Below are 19,501 nucleotides of genomic sequence, written 5' to 3' on the forward strand. Positions count from 1 at the left end.
TTAAAGGAAAAGCAGCCTCCTGAAAGTCATCTGTTAAGATTCTCATTATAAAGAGGGGGCAGGGCTGAAGACTCAGAGAAGCAGGTGTACCTATATTGTACTATGCGTGTCGTAGATACCTACTGTTTGTTTTTTTGTTGCCTGACTTCCATCCTGATAATTGTATTCAATTTCTCTCTAGTACAGGGCCTGCCTCCTGATTATGTAAATACAGTTTTATTGGTATGAGGCCATCCCCATTTGTTGACATAATGTCCATGGCTGCTTCTGAGCTACAAATGACAAAGTTGAATAGACAGAGACTATATGTTCCTCAAAGGCTAAAATGTTTATTATGGGGCTTTTTACAGAAAAAGTTTGCTGATCCCTGCACTGGTGGGATCATCCTCCTCCAGCTTTCAACCCAGGTGCCTTGGGTAAAGCTGGTTCCACTCAGACTCCAAGGTCTGCCTGAGTTAAACCACTCTCCACATTCCCTTCTGCTGGCATGAGTGACCAGTTCAGGAGTGAGCGCTGACCTCAGCTGGTCTAATTTATGAGAACTCAGAATTTTGCCTGGAATTCTGGGTCAAAGACTACAGCTTTTTGTGAATCCAGAAGGCTGTAGGTCTAGAAGTGCTGGTACCTCTTTTTTTGGCGACAGAAGAATACAAGATGGAAAAAAGAGTTCTGGAGAGAGAGATGGAGAGAGAGAGGAAGAGGGGGTGCAGAAGGAGGGGGGTGGGGGGAGAGTGAGAGAGGGAGAGAGAACCAAACCCTGGTCATGTACTTTGAGTTCTTTCATCCAGTCCTGTCTCAAACCAGTGTACCTAGGACTTTTCTGTTAAACTCCCTTTTTTTTTCAATAAATCCCCTTTTTGCTTAAGCCAGGGTAGACTGAGTTTTTGGTCATTTGCCACTGAAAGAAACCTAATAGACGTAAATGGTTATCATGCTGGGTCACAATATATGTGATTTGTCTGATATTGAGATGACATTAAGAAATGTATGCCTTAGACATTTTATCTTTCCTAGAAAACCCAACTCAAATGGTTCCTTTGTCATAAAGTCTCAGCAGAAAGTGAATTTTCATTCCTTTCCTCTCCTATAGGATTTTTTTCCAGTGCAACACTTGGGAAATTTAACATGTTCTACCTTACTTTGTGATTATTTGAGAAATATTTCTACTCTATACATAGGTTTTAAGGTCTGTGAGAGCAGAAACCACATCTTACTCACCTATGCATCTCCCCTAGAACCTAACACAACGCATAGCACTACCATAGTAAGGACTTAAAAGATGGTAAGCAAATCACTGAGTGCGCCTTGGTAGCAGTTTAATTTGAAGCTACAAATTAAAGATGAGGCAAAATGAAGTAGAACAAGTTGAGTGAAAGAGAAAACAAGTGCCACCTCCCTCCCCACCACCCCTGCAAACTTTGCTCCCTACTTGGAAGGAGAAGATATTTAAATTAGATGCAGATTATAGTTTTCATTTAGATTGGAATAGATTTTTTTAAAATACCTGAATATAAAAATTGTATAATAGCTAAAAATAAACCAAATCTCTGGGATCTACCTAAAATATAAAGAAATAGGATCAGGATACTTATAAAAAATGTGTAATGGCTAGGGGTTAGGGGATGGGTGAGAAATTAAACTATTTCCTAAGTGTACTCTACTGAATTCAATCCATTCAATAAGCTATTTACATATATTATGCCTGATTTGTCTTGCATTTCTAGCTTTGGAATTTAAATGCAAATGATCAACTCTTTAAAAAGATATTTAAATTTTTAAAATTATTCACAAATAAACATGAGACCTGATTAATTTAAAGGTATGACCCATACGTTTATGTACTCGCATAATTAAATAACCTATTTAATTTAACCCATGTTTATTGAGAATCTTCCATGTCGAAGCTGAGTTTCTGAGCTCAAGAACTTTGGAGTTGATAGAGAAAGTAAATCTATGAACAACTAGAATGGTGCTTACAAGTATAACTTTCTATGATAATGAAGATGTTTGCGATATCTGCGTTGTCTGATCTGGAAGCCACTGGCTTCTGAGCATTTGAAATAATGCTAATGTGAGAGAGAAGCTGAATTTTACACTTTATTTAATTTTAATTCATTTAAGTTTAATAGCCACATTTGTCTATTGGACAGCAAAGAACTAGAATGTGGGTAAAATTGACATAAGTGACATAGTACAGATATAAACAGAATGTTTGCTAGATAGTTTTAAAGAAAAGATGGCTGCTGATAGGTCAAGGGAACCAGGAAAGGATTTGTGCAAGTGACTTCTGGGAAGGGTTTTAAAAGATGTGTAGGGTTGACATATATAAATGTATTTATGCATTTACACACATACACATTATGGAAGAATCAGGGGAAGAATTTTCCAGGCAGAGGGACTAGACTGAATGAAGGCAAAAGGTGGAAACTATTTGGAAAATATGGTAAGCCCAGTTTGGTTTTGGCATAAAAAGTATGTACAAGAGTAATATGAACTTGGACTTCCCTGGTGGCACAGTGGTTAAGAATCCGCCTGCCAATGCAGGGGACATGGGTTCGAGCCCCGGTCCGGGAAGATCCCACATGCCGCAGAGCAACTAAGCCCATGTGCCACAACTACTAAGCCTGAGCTCTAGAGCCCGCGAGCCACAACTACTGAGCCCACATGCCACAACTACTGAAGCCCACGTGCCTAGTGCCCGTGCTCTGCAATAAGAGAAGCCACTGCAACGAGAAACCTGTGTACCACAACAAGGAGTAGCCCACGCTCGCCGCAACTAGAGAAAGCCCTCATGCAGCAAGGAAGACCCAATGCAATCAAAAAAAAAAAAAGCAAAAAACAAAGTAATATGCACTTATTCTGAGTAGATGCTTTGATGTTATTTTGTAGATCTTGAATACCATCCTGCAAAGATGGTATTTACCTTGATAATAACTTTTGCATCTTTTTCAGAGCACAAAACTTATGTTACCAGAGATGATAATCTGATGGCAGTAATTAAGAAGAATTGTGGAGGAACAGGAAAACTAGTTAGCAGACTCATACAAATATTGCTGGCAAAAGTAGTGAAATCTGTAATAAGAATGACAGAAATGGAAAGTTGGAGATGGTTTAGAATTTTCTGAGTTTGGAGTCATGTGAATAGAAATTGGTACCTACCATTTGTCTATAGAGATTTGTGAAGGTAGGCATGCAGTAATAGCTGTCACCATTAAGGTGAGAAGGGATTTTGACACCTGGGAATAAGATGGAGGGAACTGCAACCCAATTAACAGTTTTATGAAGATTTCAGAGAGAAGGAAAAGAGGACTTAGTAGTTTCCACTGTTCACTGAAGCATCTGAGAGGTTAGAGAAGCGGAAGACATAGTAGAACTACCCAGTGACTGCTTGGGCCCCATTAGGAAGCCCTACTGAGAGAATCATTTAATTCAAAATATTTTAAAATTTCTCTTGAGAGTCCTTCTTTGACCCATGTGTTATTGGAAATCTTTCTGTTCTTGATTTCTAGTTTAATTCCATTGTAGTCTGAGAGCAGACATGATATGATTTCAATTCTTTTAAACTCGTTAAAGAATATTTTATGGCCCTGAATATGGTCTATACTGGTGGATGTTCCATGTGAGCTTGACAAGAATGTGTAATATGCTGTCGTTGGATGAAGTAGCCTATAGATGTCAATTATGTCCAGTTGATTGATGGTGCTTTGGAGTTCAACTATGTCCTTACTGATCTTCTGCTTGCTGGATCTGTCCATTTCTGATAAAGAGGTATCAAAAGTCTCCAAGTATAATAGTGGATTCATCTATTGCTTTTCATAGTTCTATTAAGTTTTTGCCTCACATATGTCAATGCTCTGTTGTTAGGTGCATACACATTAAAGATTTTTATGTCTTTTTGGACTACTGACCTCTTTATCATTACGTAATGCCTCTCTGTATTCCTTATTTTCCTAGTTCTAAAGTCTGCTCTGTCTGAAATTAATATACCTACTCCTGCTTTCGTTTGATTACTGTTAGCATGGCTTATCTTTCTCCACCTCTTTACTTTTAAGTTACATATATGTTTACAGTTAAAATGGGTTAATTGTAGACAACTTATAGTTGGGTCTTGTGTTTTGATTCATTCTAATAATCTATGTCTTTTAATAGGTTGGAACACTGACTTTTAACGTGATTATCTATATGATTCCATTTTCACTCCTTTCTTAGCACATCAGTTATACTTCTTTTTAAACTTTTTTTAGTAATTGCCCTAGAGTACACTATACATTTAAAATAATCCAAGTGCATTTTCAAATAACACCATATTACTTCATGGGTAGTACTTTATAATAAAATAATCCTAACTCCTCCCTCCAGTCTCTTGTATCATTGATGTTATTTAGTTCATAAACATAAGCATACATAAGTATATTGTTGACAAATTATTATTTTTAGATCAACTAAAGAAAAGCAAAAGTTTTAATTTTACTTTACTTACTTCTTCTTTGATGCTCTTTCTTATAGATAGCTTCACAAAGTATAGAATTCTAGGTTTGTGGGCTTTTTGCTGGAAACACATCAATTGTTTCACTCTACTCTCTTCTTGCTTGCATGGTTTCTGGAGAGAAATCAGATGTAATTCTTATCCCTGCTCCTTTATAGGTAAGGTATTTTCTTCCTCTGGCTTCTCCTGAGAATTTTTCTTTATCTTTTATTGTCTGAAGTTTGAATATTATATGCCTAGGTATAGTTTTTGGATTTTTGTTTGTTTGTTTGTTTGTTTCTGGTATTTATCCTGCTTGGTATTCTCTGAGCTTCCTGGGTCTGTGGTTTAATGTCTGACATTAATTTATGGGAAATTCTCAGTCATTATTGCTTCAAATATCAATTCTGTCCCTTTCTCTCTTTATTCTCTTCTGGTATTCCCATTATGGGTATGCTACATCTTTTGTAGTTGTCCTACAATCCTTGGATATTCTGGGTTTTTTTCCGGTCTCTTTTCTCTTTGCCTTTCAGTTTTGGATGTATCTATTTCATATCAAGCTCAGAAACTCTTTCCTCAGCTGTGTCAAGTTTACTGATGAGCATTCTTCATTTCTGTTACAGTGTTTTTTGATCTCTAACATTTAATCTTGATTCTTTATTAGAATTTCCATCTCTCTGCTTACATTGTCCATCTGTTTTTGCATGTTGTCTACTTTTTTCATTAAATTCTTCAGCATATTAATTATAGTTTAAAAACATTTCCTAGTCTGATAATTCCAATATTTCTACCATATCTGACTCTGGTTCTGATGTTTGTTCAGTCTCTTCAAACTGTTTTTTCTTGTTTGTTTGTGTTTTTTTTTTTTGTCTTTCAGTATGTTTTGTAATTTTTTATTGAAAGGTAGACATGATGTACTGAGTGAAAGGAACTTCAGTAAATAGGCCTTTAGTAATGTAGTAGTAAGGTGTTGGGGGAGGGGAAGCATTTTATAGTCCTATGATTGGGCCTCAGTCTTTTGGCGAGCTTGTGCCTCTGTAAACATCAACAGTACTTTCAGTCCCCCCTGTCTTTGGTGTGATCACATAGCTAGAGGGAGCTGAAGTTAAGTATTTTCCTTCCTCCATGTAGGTTAGACTCGAACAAAATCCCAATAGGTAAGGCTCTAGTAAAATAATTTCTCCTTGGGCCTGGCCTTGTTAAGAAGAACAGAGTGCTCTGGTGTATTTTTAAATGGTTACTTTTCCCTTTCCCCTGCATGAAGCAAGAGGGGATTTTCCTCCAACATTCATAGAGCTCCTGGAGGTAAGATTCACAAAAGCATGGGCCTGCCCTTATGACTGGGTCTGGGACTACTTTCTCTATAAATAAATTTCTAAATTGAAGTTAAAATATTTGAGTATGAGTAAAAGGAAAGTGGAGGATTCCATGATAATGGAGTGTTCCCACCTGGGTAACAAGTAGATTAATAGTGCTATTAATAGAAATGCAGAGTCACATGGAGAAGTTGATTTTGAGAGAAATTATGATGTTCTTTTAGTGAGGATCGTAATAAGACCAATAGTATTCCTCTTTTTTCCCTAACATCAAGGATGATTCACCTAAGCATATTTACACAAAACGAACAACATCCTCCCTCAAAAAGCTCCCTCTTCAAGCAGATGATCCCTGGACCCAGCTCTCTATTAAAAACACCCAAGGGTGCTTCCAGTCAACATCTCCCAGGAGAGCCTCTTGGCTGTTGCTCTTGGCAATGACCACTTCTTGGCCACTACTTCCAACAGTGGTCAGCCAGAATTTGCATAGCAGCAGCTTCCAGTGGCCACCCATATTGTCACAGATCCTAACCAGCAGCAACACATCCCAGCAGGTCTTCCTTCCTTTCTTCCTTCCTCCAAGAGATTGCCAACAGCTCTTGACAGCTTATCCTTGGAATCCCATTAAATTCTAAAGGATTTAATTGTAAAGGACCTCAATCCCATACATCTTCTCAAAAGTCCTCTGGTTTCCCTCAGTGACTAATGGGAGCATTAGACTTCCAGCATCACTCCTCAAGCCCATATCTCAATAGGCTCTCTAGTAAGCCCTTTAGGGGCAGTTAAGATGTCACACTGTTCTTTCAAAGTCCTTTATATCTCCATTGGTTACTCTACATACCTGGTAGAAAATTCCCATAGACAGAGATGCTGGGCTTCTGGCTTGAAGGACTGATGGGTGTTTACTCATTGTGGGGTCCTCTATGTACTCCAGTTAGCCGAGCAATCTCTGGGTGTAGGAGGTCACTAGACTATCATGTTTGGAGCAGAGAAACAGAAAGACTACCTGGAAAAGATAGTTAGAAAATTGACAAAGACTCAATCCCAAAAGGATGAAAGCCACCAGAAACCAGAAATGAGAGAACTGAGAATATGTATACTATTCTGTATACAGGACACCATTTTCAGTTGTCTTTCCCACCTTTCTTTTGCTGTTCACCAAGGCAGAACACATGAACTGACTTCCCCAGACTTCCAGCCAAGCTCCCGTCTTCCTTAAAATGTATCTCCTAATGGTCACATTATAAATCCCATAACTCCCTCCTCAAATCTAGGCAATTTTAGTGTTTGGCTCATGCCCCACACACGTCCCGTCTCTCACCACATCCCTATTTCAACGTGTTTATGCAAATGGAGTTCTGGGAATTTCTCAGACTTCTCAGAGCTCCTTAATATAAACATGGAAACTTGCCTAGAGTTACAAATTATCAGTGACATGAAATAGTTTTCATATTGAGATTCATCAGCCCAAATTATGGGTAAAGTTTAAAAACCAGCAAATAAGCAAAATGCAAAAACAAACAAACAAAAAACAGTCACGTAGAAAATATTTCCTAAGCCCTTGGATTTAATGTCATTTTCAGTATTTCATAATAACTCACTAGAGAGGATACAACAAATACTGACCACAGATCAGAAAGAATCCAGGAAGAGAAGAATTGGGGAGAAAAATAAAGAGTTGAGCCTATGCTTAGTTAAAAAAAAAATTCCTCTGGAATGATATAAAAGAACATTTGAAAAAAGAATAAAATAATAATAGTTTGTCTTTTTTTTAATGCTAAGGGTTTCAATTTTAAAGGACTTCAATCTCAAACATAGAATAAGTCAATATACATTGGATTGAAAAATGGAGAATATAAACATTGTTAGCAGTTAATGTAGAAGTATAAATTTAAATTTTGATCTCAGTTTCCCAATTTGAATTAACCCAATTGTGTTAACTGTGCTGACAAAAACTGTATTAGAATTTGTTGACCTAATGCAAATCTTACATATGTTTTATATTCTTGAGACATAAATTTGAATTAATCAGTGACATTCTACATTTCTTACTATTCTTTGTCTTTTAAATATCTAATATGGAAGAGGGTCTCCATGTCTACTGTTTTGGATCCTATATTTAGATTTGGAATGTGACAGTATTTTAAGAATACATTTTACATTGCTTACTTTATTCTTAGTCCTAGCAACAGTCTAAATATAATCAGTATGATTCATGAGATAAAGAATAGCTATTGTAAATTTACAGAAGAAAATCTTCCATGAATTTATTTATGGAATTGGAAAATGAGGTAAGAGAATACACTTAATATACATGAATACATGTAGCCTAGAGGTTATATGTGTGTTGCACATGCTCCTGGGCACCTGGCACATTAAGGAATAGTGACTTGAATGGCTTAGCCATCTGTTTATGTATCGTGAGCTGTTTATCTAAATCTGAAATCATGAAAAACTCTAACACTTTTGGACATATTCTTGCTATTTTTTTAATGAGGAGTTAAAAGATTTATTTTTTAAAACTTTTTCTGATTATAAAATAATGCATGTTCATTTTGGAAAATTATAGAAAATTATTTTTAAAGAATATAAAATTACTTTAAATTGAATATCATGAGATGAATACTACTAAGAGATTTATTTCTCTTAAAAGTCATCTCTGGATTATGTCTGGAGTTGGTACAGATTAAACCAATCTCTTCTGAAGCACCATGAGCTGTGTAGAATAACAAAGATGTGAACAAAGATATGAAACCAAAGTCATCATGGAAGTATTACATTTAGTGTATAATGAATAGGTTTCCTAATATTCTCAGGTGGTCAATTAGGCTTTTTCTTTAGCTATCATAATGAGCCAATCAATTTAAGGATAGATGATAGGCTTAATACACTGCAATTCTTATTCTCATAGAAGCTCAAATTGCCCCATCTTTAGTAGGAGTCTCTTCAATTTGCCTCCTGAATCCTTTCAGTATGATCTTAATGGTCCTTGTTAGCTTCATTATTATCCAATATATAAAGGTGTTCCCTGCATAAAAGTATTTATCTTACACATTTACTGCCCCAGTCCTGGAGTCAGCCATTCTCCAAGAAGCCTTAGGTTCTTTTAGTGGAAAATAACAAGAGCACAATCTGGACTTAGGGATGCTCATTGCTTTTTAGTTGTCATTGTAGCTAAGCTTTTTCAGTGAGCAGACGTAGGAAGAAATGTACATACATGTGTGTGTTTTAAAAGATAAAATACATCATAAGTTTACGCTGATATTTCTAATTCAAAGTCAGGACTACAGAATCTAACTTAATCACTTTTATATTACATCTGTATTTTCTGACTTCCTCACTAAGAATCCTAGGAACTCACCACCACTTGGGATAGTGTTAGAGTACCCATAATAGCTAATTTGCTTGATCTCACCTTACACACCCCACAGTCTAAGAATAACAATACCACCACCACCACCACCAATAAAAGGAGTTAAATGTGTGTGTGTGTGGCATATGCTACTTTCATTCTCTCCCCAAACATTTTATGGTTGCACTCCACACTATCAGAGTATATAGCCACTGTATACTATACTTTTTCCTCTTCAGCCTTTATTTAGTCTTAGTTCTAAAGATAAGCTATATTTAATGCTCACCACCAGTCCTTACATTAACATCTCTCAGACATTTTTGTTTTTTGAGCTTCTTCTCAGGTAGGCTCCTCAGAAAGTGTTCATAGGAACAATATGCCCTGAGGTCTTACATGGTTTTGATGATTTGTCTGTGTCCTTTATTCTAGAATATCAGTTTTGAAGGGTAAAAATTCATTGGCTCACATTTTCTTTCCTTCAGTATCTTAAACATGTTATTGTAATTTTTCTGATTTGAAGTGTTGCTGTCATTATCAGAATAATGAATTAATTTTCTTTTACTTATAATGTTCATGTTCTTTTTGCCTAGATGTCCCAAAAGTTTTTCCTTTTTCTTTATAGTGAAGCAATTTTACTAGAATATGTCTTAGTGTTGGCTGATTTTATTAGGTATATGGCATGCTTTTTCAGTATCACTTTCTTTCTTTCTTTCTTTCTCTCTTTCTTTCTTTTCAGTATCACTTTCAAATCACTTTTTATTTCAGTTTTCTTGATTTATAGTTTTTGGGTTTGTTCTTCTTCAGGAACTCCTACTATTCATATGTTGGACCTTCTTTGCCTATCAGTAATATTTACCACTTTTTCTTGAAACCATTTAATTCTTTTTTTATTTAAAAAAATTTCTCTCCTCATTATCTCTTCTTCTTAAGGAATTAACTGTTGTCTTTGTTCACTCTTGTGTTCCTTCTATTTTTCTAACATTTCTTTAATTTCTAATTCCTTCTTGAGTTTTTATCATCATATTTCCAGGTTTTACTAACTCATTTATGTTGTTATTTTATGTCATTAGTCATTACCTTTTAATCATTTATGTCCAGTATTATTTTCTTGAGGTTCTTTTGAAATAGTAGGTTATAGATTTGACATGTTTTCTGGGCATGTATTTCTGGCATGCTTTTACTATCTGTAGATATGTTATTCTGTCCTTTATTATTTTTTTCATATAAAGCTTTGTATGCATTTGGCTTTTTTTTTTAAACATCTTTATTGGAGTATAATTGCTTTACAATGGTGTGTTACTTTCTGCTGTATAACAAAGTGAATCAGCTATACATATACATATATTCCCATATCTCCTCCCTCTTGCATCTCCCTCACACCCTCCCTATCCCACCCCTCTAGATGGTCACAAAGCACCAAGCTGATCTCCCTGTGCTATGTGGCTGCTTCCCACTAGCTATCTATTTTACATTTGGTAGTGTATATATGTTCATGCCACTCTCTCACTTCGTCCCACCTTACCCTTCCCACTCCCCGTGTCCTCAAGTCCATTCTCTACATATGTGTCTTTTTATTCCTGTCCTACCCCTAGGTTCTTCAGAACCTTTTTTTTTTTTTTACATTCCATATATATGTGTTAGCATATTGTATTTGTTTTTCTCTTTCTGACTCACTTCACTCTGTATGACAAACTCTAGGTCCAACCACCTCACTACAAATAACTCAATTTCGTTTCTTTTTATGGCTGAGTAATATTCCATTGTATATATGTGCCACATCTTCTTTATCCATTCATCTGTCAATGGACACTTAGGTTGCCTCCATGTCCTGGCTATTGTAAATAGAGCTGCAATGAACATTGTGTTACATGACTCTTTTTGAATTCTGGTTTTCTCAGGGTATATGCCCAGTAGTGGGATTGCTGTGTCGTATGGTAGTTCTATTTGCAGTTTTTGAAGGAACCTCCATATTGTTCTCCATAGTGGCTGTATCACTTTACATTCCCACCAACAGTGCAAGAGGGTTCCCTTTTCTCCACACCCTCTCCAGCACTTATTGTTTCTAGATTTTTTGGTGATGGCCATTCTGACTGGTGTGAGGTGATACCTCATTGTAGTTTTGATTTGCATTTCTCTAATGATTAGTGATGTTGAGCATCCTTTCATGTGTTTGTTGGCAGTCTGTATATCTTCTTTGGAGAAATGTCTATTTAGGTCTTCTGCCCATTTTTGGATTCGGTTGTTTGTTTTTTTGTTATTGAGCTGCATGAGCTGCTTGTAAATTTTGGAAATTAATCCTTTGTCCGTTGCTTCATTTGCAAATATTTTCTCCCATTCTGAGGGTTGTCTTTTCATCTTGTTTATGGTTTCCTTTGCTGTGCGAAGGCTTTGAAGTTTCATTAGGTCCCATTTGTTTATTTTTGTTTTTATTTCCATTTCTCTAGGAGGTGGGTCAAAAAGGATCTTGCTGTGATTTATGTCATAGAGTGTGCTGCCTATGTTTTCCTCTAAGAGTTTGATAGTGTCTGGCCTTACATTTAGGTCTTTAATCCATTTTGAGTTTATTTTTGTGTATGGTGTTAGGGAGTGTTCTAATTTCATTCTTTTACATGTAGCTGTCCAGTTTTCCCAGCACCACTTATTGAAGAGGCTGTCTTTTCTCCACTGTATATTCTTGCCTCCTTTATCAAAAATAAGGTAACCATATGTGCATGGGTTTATCTCTGGGTTTTCTATCCTGTTCCATTGATCTTTATTTCTGTTTTTGTGCCAGTACCATACCGTCTTGATTACTGTAGGTTTGTAGTATAGTCTGAAGTCTGGGAGCCTGTTTCCTCCAGCTCTGTTTTTCTTTCTCAAGATTGCTTTTGCTATTCAAGGTCTTTTGTGTTTCCATACAAATTGTGAAATTTTTTGTTCTAGTTCTGTGAAAAATGCCATTGGTAGTTTGATAGGGACTGCATTGAATCTGTAGATTGCTTTGGGTAGTAGAGTCATTTTCAGAATGTTGATTCTTCCAATCCAAGAACATGGTATATCTCTCCATCTGTTTGTGTCATCTTTAATTTCTTTTGTCAGTATCTTATAATTTTCTGCATACAGGTCTTTTGTCTCCTTAGGTAGGTTCATTCCTAGGTATGTTATTTTTTTTGTTGCAGTGGTAAATGGGAGTGTTTCCTTAAGTCCTCTTTCAGATTTTTCATCATTAGTGTATAGGAATGCAAGAGATTTCTGTGCATTAATTTTGTAGCCTGCTACTTTACCAAATTCATTGATTAGCTCTAGTAGTTTTCTGGTAGCATCTTTAGGATTCTCTCTATATAGCATCATGTCATCTGCAAACCGTGACATCTTTACTTCTTCTTTTCTGATTTGGATTCCTTTTCTTTCTTTTTCTTCTCTGATCGCTGTGGCTAAAACTTGCAAAACTATGTTGAATAATAGTGGTGAGAGTGGGCAATCTTTTCTTGTTCCTGATCTTAGAGGAAATGGTGTCAGTTTTTCACCTTTGAGAATGATGTTGGCTGTGGGTTTGTCATATATGGCCTTTATTATATTGAGGTAAGTGCTCTGTATGCTTACTTTCTGGAGGATTTTTATCATTATGGATTTGGCTTTGATAATTTTGTTTTTCTATTTTTTAGGTAAAGTTAGTTTTCCTGGACTTTATTTAGGAAGGAGGCTTGGTTTAAATAGCTTTTCTGACTTCGTAGAGCTCCCTCTTTGGTTGTCTTCATGCAGCATTAAAAATATGGTCATTTGCTTCCTGAGATTTTGAATCTGTTTCTATTCTCATTTTTACCTGGACCCTCTCTCTCAATGTTTTTGCTGTCTCTGACTTGCTTAATTTTTATTTTACTCCCAAGAATGTGGAGTCCTCCCTTGGGAGAGAGCCTTGGTTTCTAAGTTTTGTTGGAATGGGCAAAACTCTTACCAGTTTCATAAGCTATCCTCAGATTGATCTCCTATATTTCACTGTTGGATATTTTGGAGCTCTCCCTTTCTCAGAAGCATCAGATACCCTGCTGCATGCCTTTGCTTTTTCTCACATTTATGCTGACATAGTGTGGGTCTTGTGGTGGTTGATGATTTTCCCCCTCTCTTATCTTGGGGCAAGGGATGCTTTGTCATCTAATTTTGTTGTAAATATGTCTCATGGTGTTTTGATTTTGTAATCTAGTTACTCTGTTTTTATGTAGAGATTTGGAAAATCTAAAATCTATGCTTCTGTTATTACTACTATCTTCCCAGAATTCTCAAATTCCTTTTTAAACAGTTTGGCTCATTTACAATGGCCCTTCATCTTTGCAGCTAGGAGTCAACTGACAGAAAGGAAATGTAAAGCAAACAGTGTGCTCTGTGTGTGTGTGTGTTTGCATGTGGGCTTATTTGGGGAAGTGGAGTGCAGCTACTGATGGCATTGCTGTATACGTACGTAGGTGTATCCTAAAAGTCCAATGTTTTGACCAGAAATACTTTTCACATTTTGAACATGGGAAGCTTTCCCTTTGGTTTGTGGCATGGGTACTGTTTGTAGAACTAGTCTTTATTTTCGGATGTATTTTTGTCTCTTAGAATGACACTGGCACTACAACATTGCTAATTACCCTGTGAGGGCTTTTTCTGCCTGCAACTATTTTTTTTCCCCTAGAATCCACAGCTATTCTGATCTAGAAAAAAATGGGCTTTTAGTTGTCCCTGGAGTGTTTCTTTTGTTTGCCACTTACGTCAGTTGATTTTTCAGTGGAGACCTGGTGAGGTCCAATATCATTTCTACACAGGGCTTCTTGAACAATTTCATTTTGTCAAACCATTTGCTAAATTATTGATTTTGAGATCTGATAAAGTGAAAAGCCTGGGGAAATGGAGGAGTTGCTTTTAATTTAAGGCAAATTTCTATGATACAAATGAATGGAAGATTTGCTTATCCTTCTTTTTCTACTTATGCCATCGTGTATTTGTGATTTGTTTTCTGGCAACTGAAAGCAGAACTATGCAAAATAAGACTTATTAAGTTGTTCCACTTTAGTGGAGATTTTATACTTTTCCAGACTTAACAGTAAGATATTAAAGTTCAGAAATAGATCTACAGTAGAGCATACAAATTCAAAAAATAGTTAAAATTTTTCTATGTGCAAGGCACATAGGCTAGTGTGTGATCTACAGTAGAGCATACAAAAAATAGTTAAAATTTTTCTATGTGCAAGGTACATAGGCTAGTGTGTGATCTACAGTAGAGCATACAAATTCAAAACATTCTTCTATGTGCAAGGCACATGGGCTATTGTGTGATGACAGGTTGGAAATTAGATGCCTACAATGGCCAGAGAGGTATTAAATGTAAACAGGGCCAAGTGTAATACAACAGGGGTTAGTGGAGACTGAAATAATCTAGAGAGAATTGAAGTGTTTATAAAATACTGTGAAGATAACAAAAAAATGCCTGTGTACTCAATACAGTGTATATGCCTGCAAATTTGTGACACCTGATTCAGTGTGATGTGTATTCATGTAAAAGTTCTATTGAAGGGATTAACCAATTGATTAGATGATAAAAGATATCTAGAAAATTATAAGTGAATTGTTTTAAGACAAACAAAAGCTTTCCATTTTTACTCAGAAATGTTTAGAGAATAAATGAATAACCAAGCCCTTTGTAGAAAAAATATATACTTTATTTTCAACTAGAAAGGTGCAAACATGTAACTTTTGGTCACACTCTCAACAAATAAACTGTCCAAAAAAACAGTCATAGTCAAAGTAGAAACAAATGCTTCCAGGTGGAAAAACCAATCAGCTGTACAGAGCCATTCATTTTTTAATAAAGGTCATTTGTACATTAAAAGTGAGCCTACCACATTTCCAACCTACAAATCAGACTTCCAAGGACATTGCTGCCTCACCTTCAGCAAAAATCCTGTTTTGATGGACTGCTGCTCTAACTGAGCAGAATTTCCATTTGAATATCCATTTCATGCTTTGAGTTATCAGACAAGCTTTACGTCCTACCTATGGTGTTCAGAATTGAGGCTAACATTTGAAATATCAAAGCATTAAAAACATAAACAAAAAGGCACAAACAACTTTAAATTAACTTAGATAACTGTACAAATATATATATATTTATATATATATATACACACAGTATTTACAATATCAATAAAAAAAAAATCTGGCTTGTTACAGGCAAATTAGCTTGCCACAAGCTGTCCAGTCTAATAGACAGGATTCTGATTCCTGAACACTGTCATCCGAATCAGAAGGTCAGAGCTGAATCTGCTGTTATGACTTAGAGAAGAACTTGACTCATCCTCATGAATGCACATCCTAGCTGTCACTGGAGCTACAGGCAGGTCAGTGAGTCTTCCTTCCCAGTGACACTCCAAATAGCAGGCACATCACTACTGTAAGATGATAAGGCTTTCTATTGGTCCCTTCCCACTGCTCCTAGCATACATGCTGGTGCTATGCACTAATGCAGTCCCACAGTCAAGTCTTACTTCCTTCAAACCAGTGTCTGGGGTTGACAGACTGTTTGAATGTCATAAGGCACAAGATTTTGAATTTGGTGGGAATTTTTCTTTTCCCCAGTTAGAAAAACAAATTTAAATAACCTGTGCTACTGAAATCATGTTTACACAAAAATGAGATGTGAATCAGTTCAAGTGACAGCCTAAAGAGTTCATGTCTCTCACTCTCTCTGGCTTTAGGCCATGTCTCCATACATCTTCCTGTAGTACAGTGACTCAAAGATGTCATTGTCTCCGGGGCAGTTGTAATGGCAGGCACAGGTCTTGATGAACATCATGCTTTTCTTCATGACCTCGCCATCAGGACACTTGAACTCCACGGGAAGGGTTGCGGTTCTGTGTGGGGTGCAGCACCGCCCATCGGTGCACACGCCGCAGAATTTAGCCCGGAATGTCTTTACGCTGGTGCAGCCAGAAAGCTCAAACTTGACAGGCTTGGAGATTTTGGGGGTCCGGATGCACTTTTTGCCCTTCTGAGGAAGACAAGGGAGGAGAGAAAAATCAATGACTCTGCAAGGGGTGTGGCTTTCTTCAACCTCTGTGTGTTCTTGCCTTAGGGCTGTCTGACTTCTGTTTATATTTTGAGGATGGGAAGGTTGAGTCTCATTTGCCAGTTTTCCAAAAATAGACATGACCTCTTCTGGGATGTCTTGAATGAACTAACACTGTGGAGGATTTCCGAGTGGAAAATTGGTGGCTCCTATTACATAACATCTCATTCCATCAAAACAGTTCAATGGTTGGATATTTTTGGAGATGACAGGCCTATAATAACAAGGGTGGTAAGAGACCTAACTTTGGTCCTGTCCTAACTTTGGTCCTGTCCACTCTTGTTCCATGATTATGAGTTAACTGGAGGAGAAAACGTACCTTAATGTTCTCTTCCAGGTCAGCTTCACAAGGCCTGACCATGCAGAGGCGGCTCTGCTTCTCCAGCCTGCAGAAGGCGTTGTCATTGGTAACCCGGGTGGAGATGCCCATCCCGCAGGTCTTGGAACAGGCACTCCACTCTGTGGTCTGGACCAGGCAGTTGGCTCGAATCATGGTTGGGTCTGGGCCAAACGTGTCTTCCAGTCGGTAAGCTGTGAGAGCAGGGAACGCAAACACGAGGTAAGACCTCAGGCTAAGACATTTCCCCCTGCCCTTGGCAAAGTCAGGACTCAGCCCCAGGGGGGAGAATCACGAGGCTGACTTAGAGGAAGACTCAGCTCACCAGCGAGGGCAGGGCCGACCACGGTGTGGTCCTTGGGCTCGTCACACACCCACTCCTCGCAGCATTTCCCGGGCAGCTTGACCCTTCGTGGGAAGGGGCAGTCGGGGCTGGGCAGGCGGACATCCATGCTGCACAGGGGCACGCAGCCCACCGCCCCATCCAGGCAAGTGCACTGGTATTTGCAGCTGCTCTGGAAGGACTCTCCGCTCCGGTACACCGACCCTCCGAAGACGCAGGGGGCACCATCTTTGGCTGAAGGAGCGGAAGGGAAAAAGGGGACGTGCAGGGGTCAAGCATCGGTTCTCGAGCCTGAACAGGAAGCGCGTCGGGGATGCGAGCTGGGAGCAGGGCTCCAGGGAAACAGCCTGAGGAAAGGACGCAATTCGAGCGGCTTTCTTTTCCGGAGGGACGGTGAGCGTGAGGGAAGAGGTGGTGGGTCATCGAGTGTCCCTCGGCGCCCCGGTGGCGGTGGCGGAGGCGCGGGGCGAGGGGCGCGGGGAGGGGACGGGGGCTGCAGGTCTTACCGGTGCACACACCAATCTTGCGGTTGGCCGGGGAGCCGAAGTCGCAGAAGAGGCCCTTGTGCGGGTCGCAGGGGTCGCGCTCGGTGCACAGCTCGCCCAGCTGCTTGGCGCACACGCGGCAGCAGCCGCAGCTGTCCAGTACCAGGCTGACGCCGGCGGGGCAGCGCGGCGCCGGGCCGGCAGCGCACTGGCACCGGCCGCCGCAGTCCTGGCCGGAGGTGGGCTGCGGAGGGAGGCGGCTGTCAGCCGGACGCACGCCCCTCGGCGCCGCCGGGTCCCTCCCGGTCTCCCGCCCGGCCCCGGCCGCCGCGGGGGGTCTCCGGTGCTTACCCGGCTGCAGAGGGCGAGCAGGAGCACGAAGGCGCAGCGGACGGGGCCCAGGCCGGTGGCGGACATGGTCGGGGCGCTACGGGCGGCGGGAGGCGGCGGGGCGGGTGTGGCGCGGCGGGCCGGACTGGCGGCTCGGGTTCGGGCCGGAGGCGGGGCCGGGACGCGCCGGGCTGCTGTCTCGGGAGCTGTCGGCCTGGGCGGCTGCCGTCGAACTGAAGGCAGTGGGTCGCCGGCGGTGGGAGTCGCACTGGCTGCCTCCTCTCGGCGGGGAAGAGTTGTTTTGTGAGGCCAGGACGGGCGGCCCGAGGCTTTTATACGCTCAGGGCGGCCCCGGCTCGCCAATGAGCTGAATGGAGTCCTACACAAACAGGGACATTCCTCGCATTCCTCCCCACCTTCCTGCCTCATCAACTCACACCGGATTGATCCTGACCCCTTGACACTCAGCATTCCTCCCGTCTGAAAAAGCTGGCACACTCCAGCTCGCCAAAAAAAAAAAAAAAAAAAAAAAGGCTCAGTATTTCCAGCCACCAAATAGGATTTTTTTTTTCTCTTGCCTCTTCGCATCACTCCTGATTTATATCATTTAAAAAACACATCGGCAGTGATTATCATTATTTTTATGCCACTCACTTCTGTTTCTAATAGCTGTGCCTGTTCTGCACACAGACATAAATCCTTTGTAGGAGGTAGGTAGCTGAAGAGGCTAATAGCAGGGATTCCTGAAAAATTCGAAAGGGTTTCCTTTTTTATTGGTTTGGTAATGATTTTTAGTTTTAGAGGCTGTCTGCCTTTGAAACTCTTCAGAGAGCAGAAAAGGAGTTCGTTGCTTTTAACTGCTTGAAATCCCCTAGAAGCAGAAGCATACCTGCAAATTCCTGAATCCCACATTGGAGATGCAGGAATTTGATCATTTGTCACTTGGAATAACGGTTTGGATGCCCATGCCAGACGAAAAGGAGAATAAAGCTAGGGGTCTGAGTATGGATGCAGTTTTCTGGGAGGGATTTCCACCACTCTTGCTTTGTTTTCTCTTAATATGTGTAGCAGTTTTATCGTTGGGGCTATAGAGAGGGAAAAGGGATGAGTGGACATCAACACTTCCAGAAAAATCCATCTATTGTTATGTCAGAGCAAATGATTATGTGTTGGGTAGGTAGAAGCCCTGGGTGATGGGATGGAAAAAGGGGTGGGAAGACAGGGGAACCATATAGGAGGGGAGCAGCAAGAAGCTTGGGGTTCACTTGGGGAGTTTTAAACACATTGGTGGGTCTTTGAGAAATGAGTGATTTTTCTTATGCTAAAACCTATAATCTTCAAATGTGAAGATTTAGTTGTCTTGCAGTTAAAAAAAATCTGATTATATAACGAGAACACTGTACCCCCATTATATTTGGTTATAAACTAAGAGTGTCAGTAAGTAATATATTTTAGTGACTCTCCACACATCTGTGAATAGTAATTGTTACTTCTTATTACCCAAGGAGCCTGTAGCCTAATGGAGGGAGATCAGGACAAGGAAAGAATAGGTTTTATTCCCTCTGCTTGTGTGCAGATGTCAAATATGGCCAATAAAGTCTAAACATATGTCCCTTTCCTAATATTGCTATTTAGCTTCAATAAGGAGTCAGTTAATTAACTGTGCTTCCCTCTAGAATCTATAGTTTAGTTTTTCTTTTGTTTGTTTGTTTGTTTTTGCGGTACGCAGGCCTCTCACTGTTGTGGCCTCTCCCGTTGCGGAGCACAGGCTCCAGACGCGCAGGCTCAGCGG

General features: G+C 39.5%; 1 protein-coding gene across 2 annotated transcripts; it reads right to left on the reverse strand.

The window, feature by feature from the left end:
- Positions 1–14,185: 14,185 nt before the first annotated feature.
- CCN2 (cellular communication network factor 2) lies at positions 14,186–18,182 on the reverse strand. Of its 2 annotated transcripts, XM_022556732.3 has the most exons (5): positions 17,731–18,024; positions 17,401–17,623; positions 16,877–17,128; positions 16,534–16,745; positions 14,186–16,136 (listed from the first exon to the last, which is right to left on the reverse strand). In XM_022556732.3, the coding sequence occupies exons 1-5, from the start codon at positions 17,794–17,796 to the stop codon at positions 15,840–15,842; spliced, it is 1,050 nt and encodes a 349-aa protein (XP_022412440.1). In that variant the 5' UTR covers positions 17,797–18,024; the 3' UTR covers positions 14,186–15,839. The 2 variants fall into 2 exon arrangements, with proteins under 2 accessions (XP_022412440.1, XP_089778133.1); XM_089922007.1 differs by lacking the exon at positions 14,186–16,136 and having other exon boundaries at positions 16,608–16,745; positions 16,877–17,623; positions 17,731–18,182.
- Between the last annotated feature and the right edge of the window lie 1,319 nt (positions 18,183–19,501).

This window comes from Delphinapterus leucas, chromosome 12 (genome assembly GCF_059928025.1).
Source record: "Delphinapterus leucas isolate spDelLeu-1000000601 "Yukka" chromosome 12, BTC_Dleu_Yukka2, whole genome shotgun sequence".
Lineage (NCBI taxonomy): Eukaryota > Metazoa > Chordata > Mammalia > Artiodactyla > Monodontidae > Delphinapterus > Delphinapterus leucas.

Bases quoted from the DNA above. Each gene is read 5' to 3' on its own strand.
- CCN2 (XM_089922007.1), bottom strand. From the start codon at position 18,180: ATGCTGAGTGTCAAGGGGTCAGGATCAATCCGGTGTGAGTTGATGAGG. The intron at 17,624-17,730 runs GTAAGCACCGGA...CTCCCTCCGCAG, and splicing joins TGCTCGCCCTCTGCAGCCGG to CCCACCTCCGGCCAGGACTG. The intron at 16,746-16,876 runs GTGAGCTGAGTC...CTGCTCTCACAG, and splicing joins GGTCGGCCCTGCCCTCGCTG to CTTACCGACTGGAAGACACG.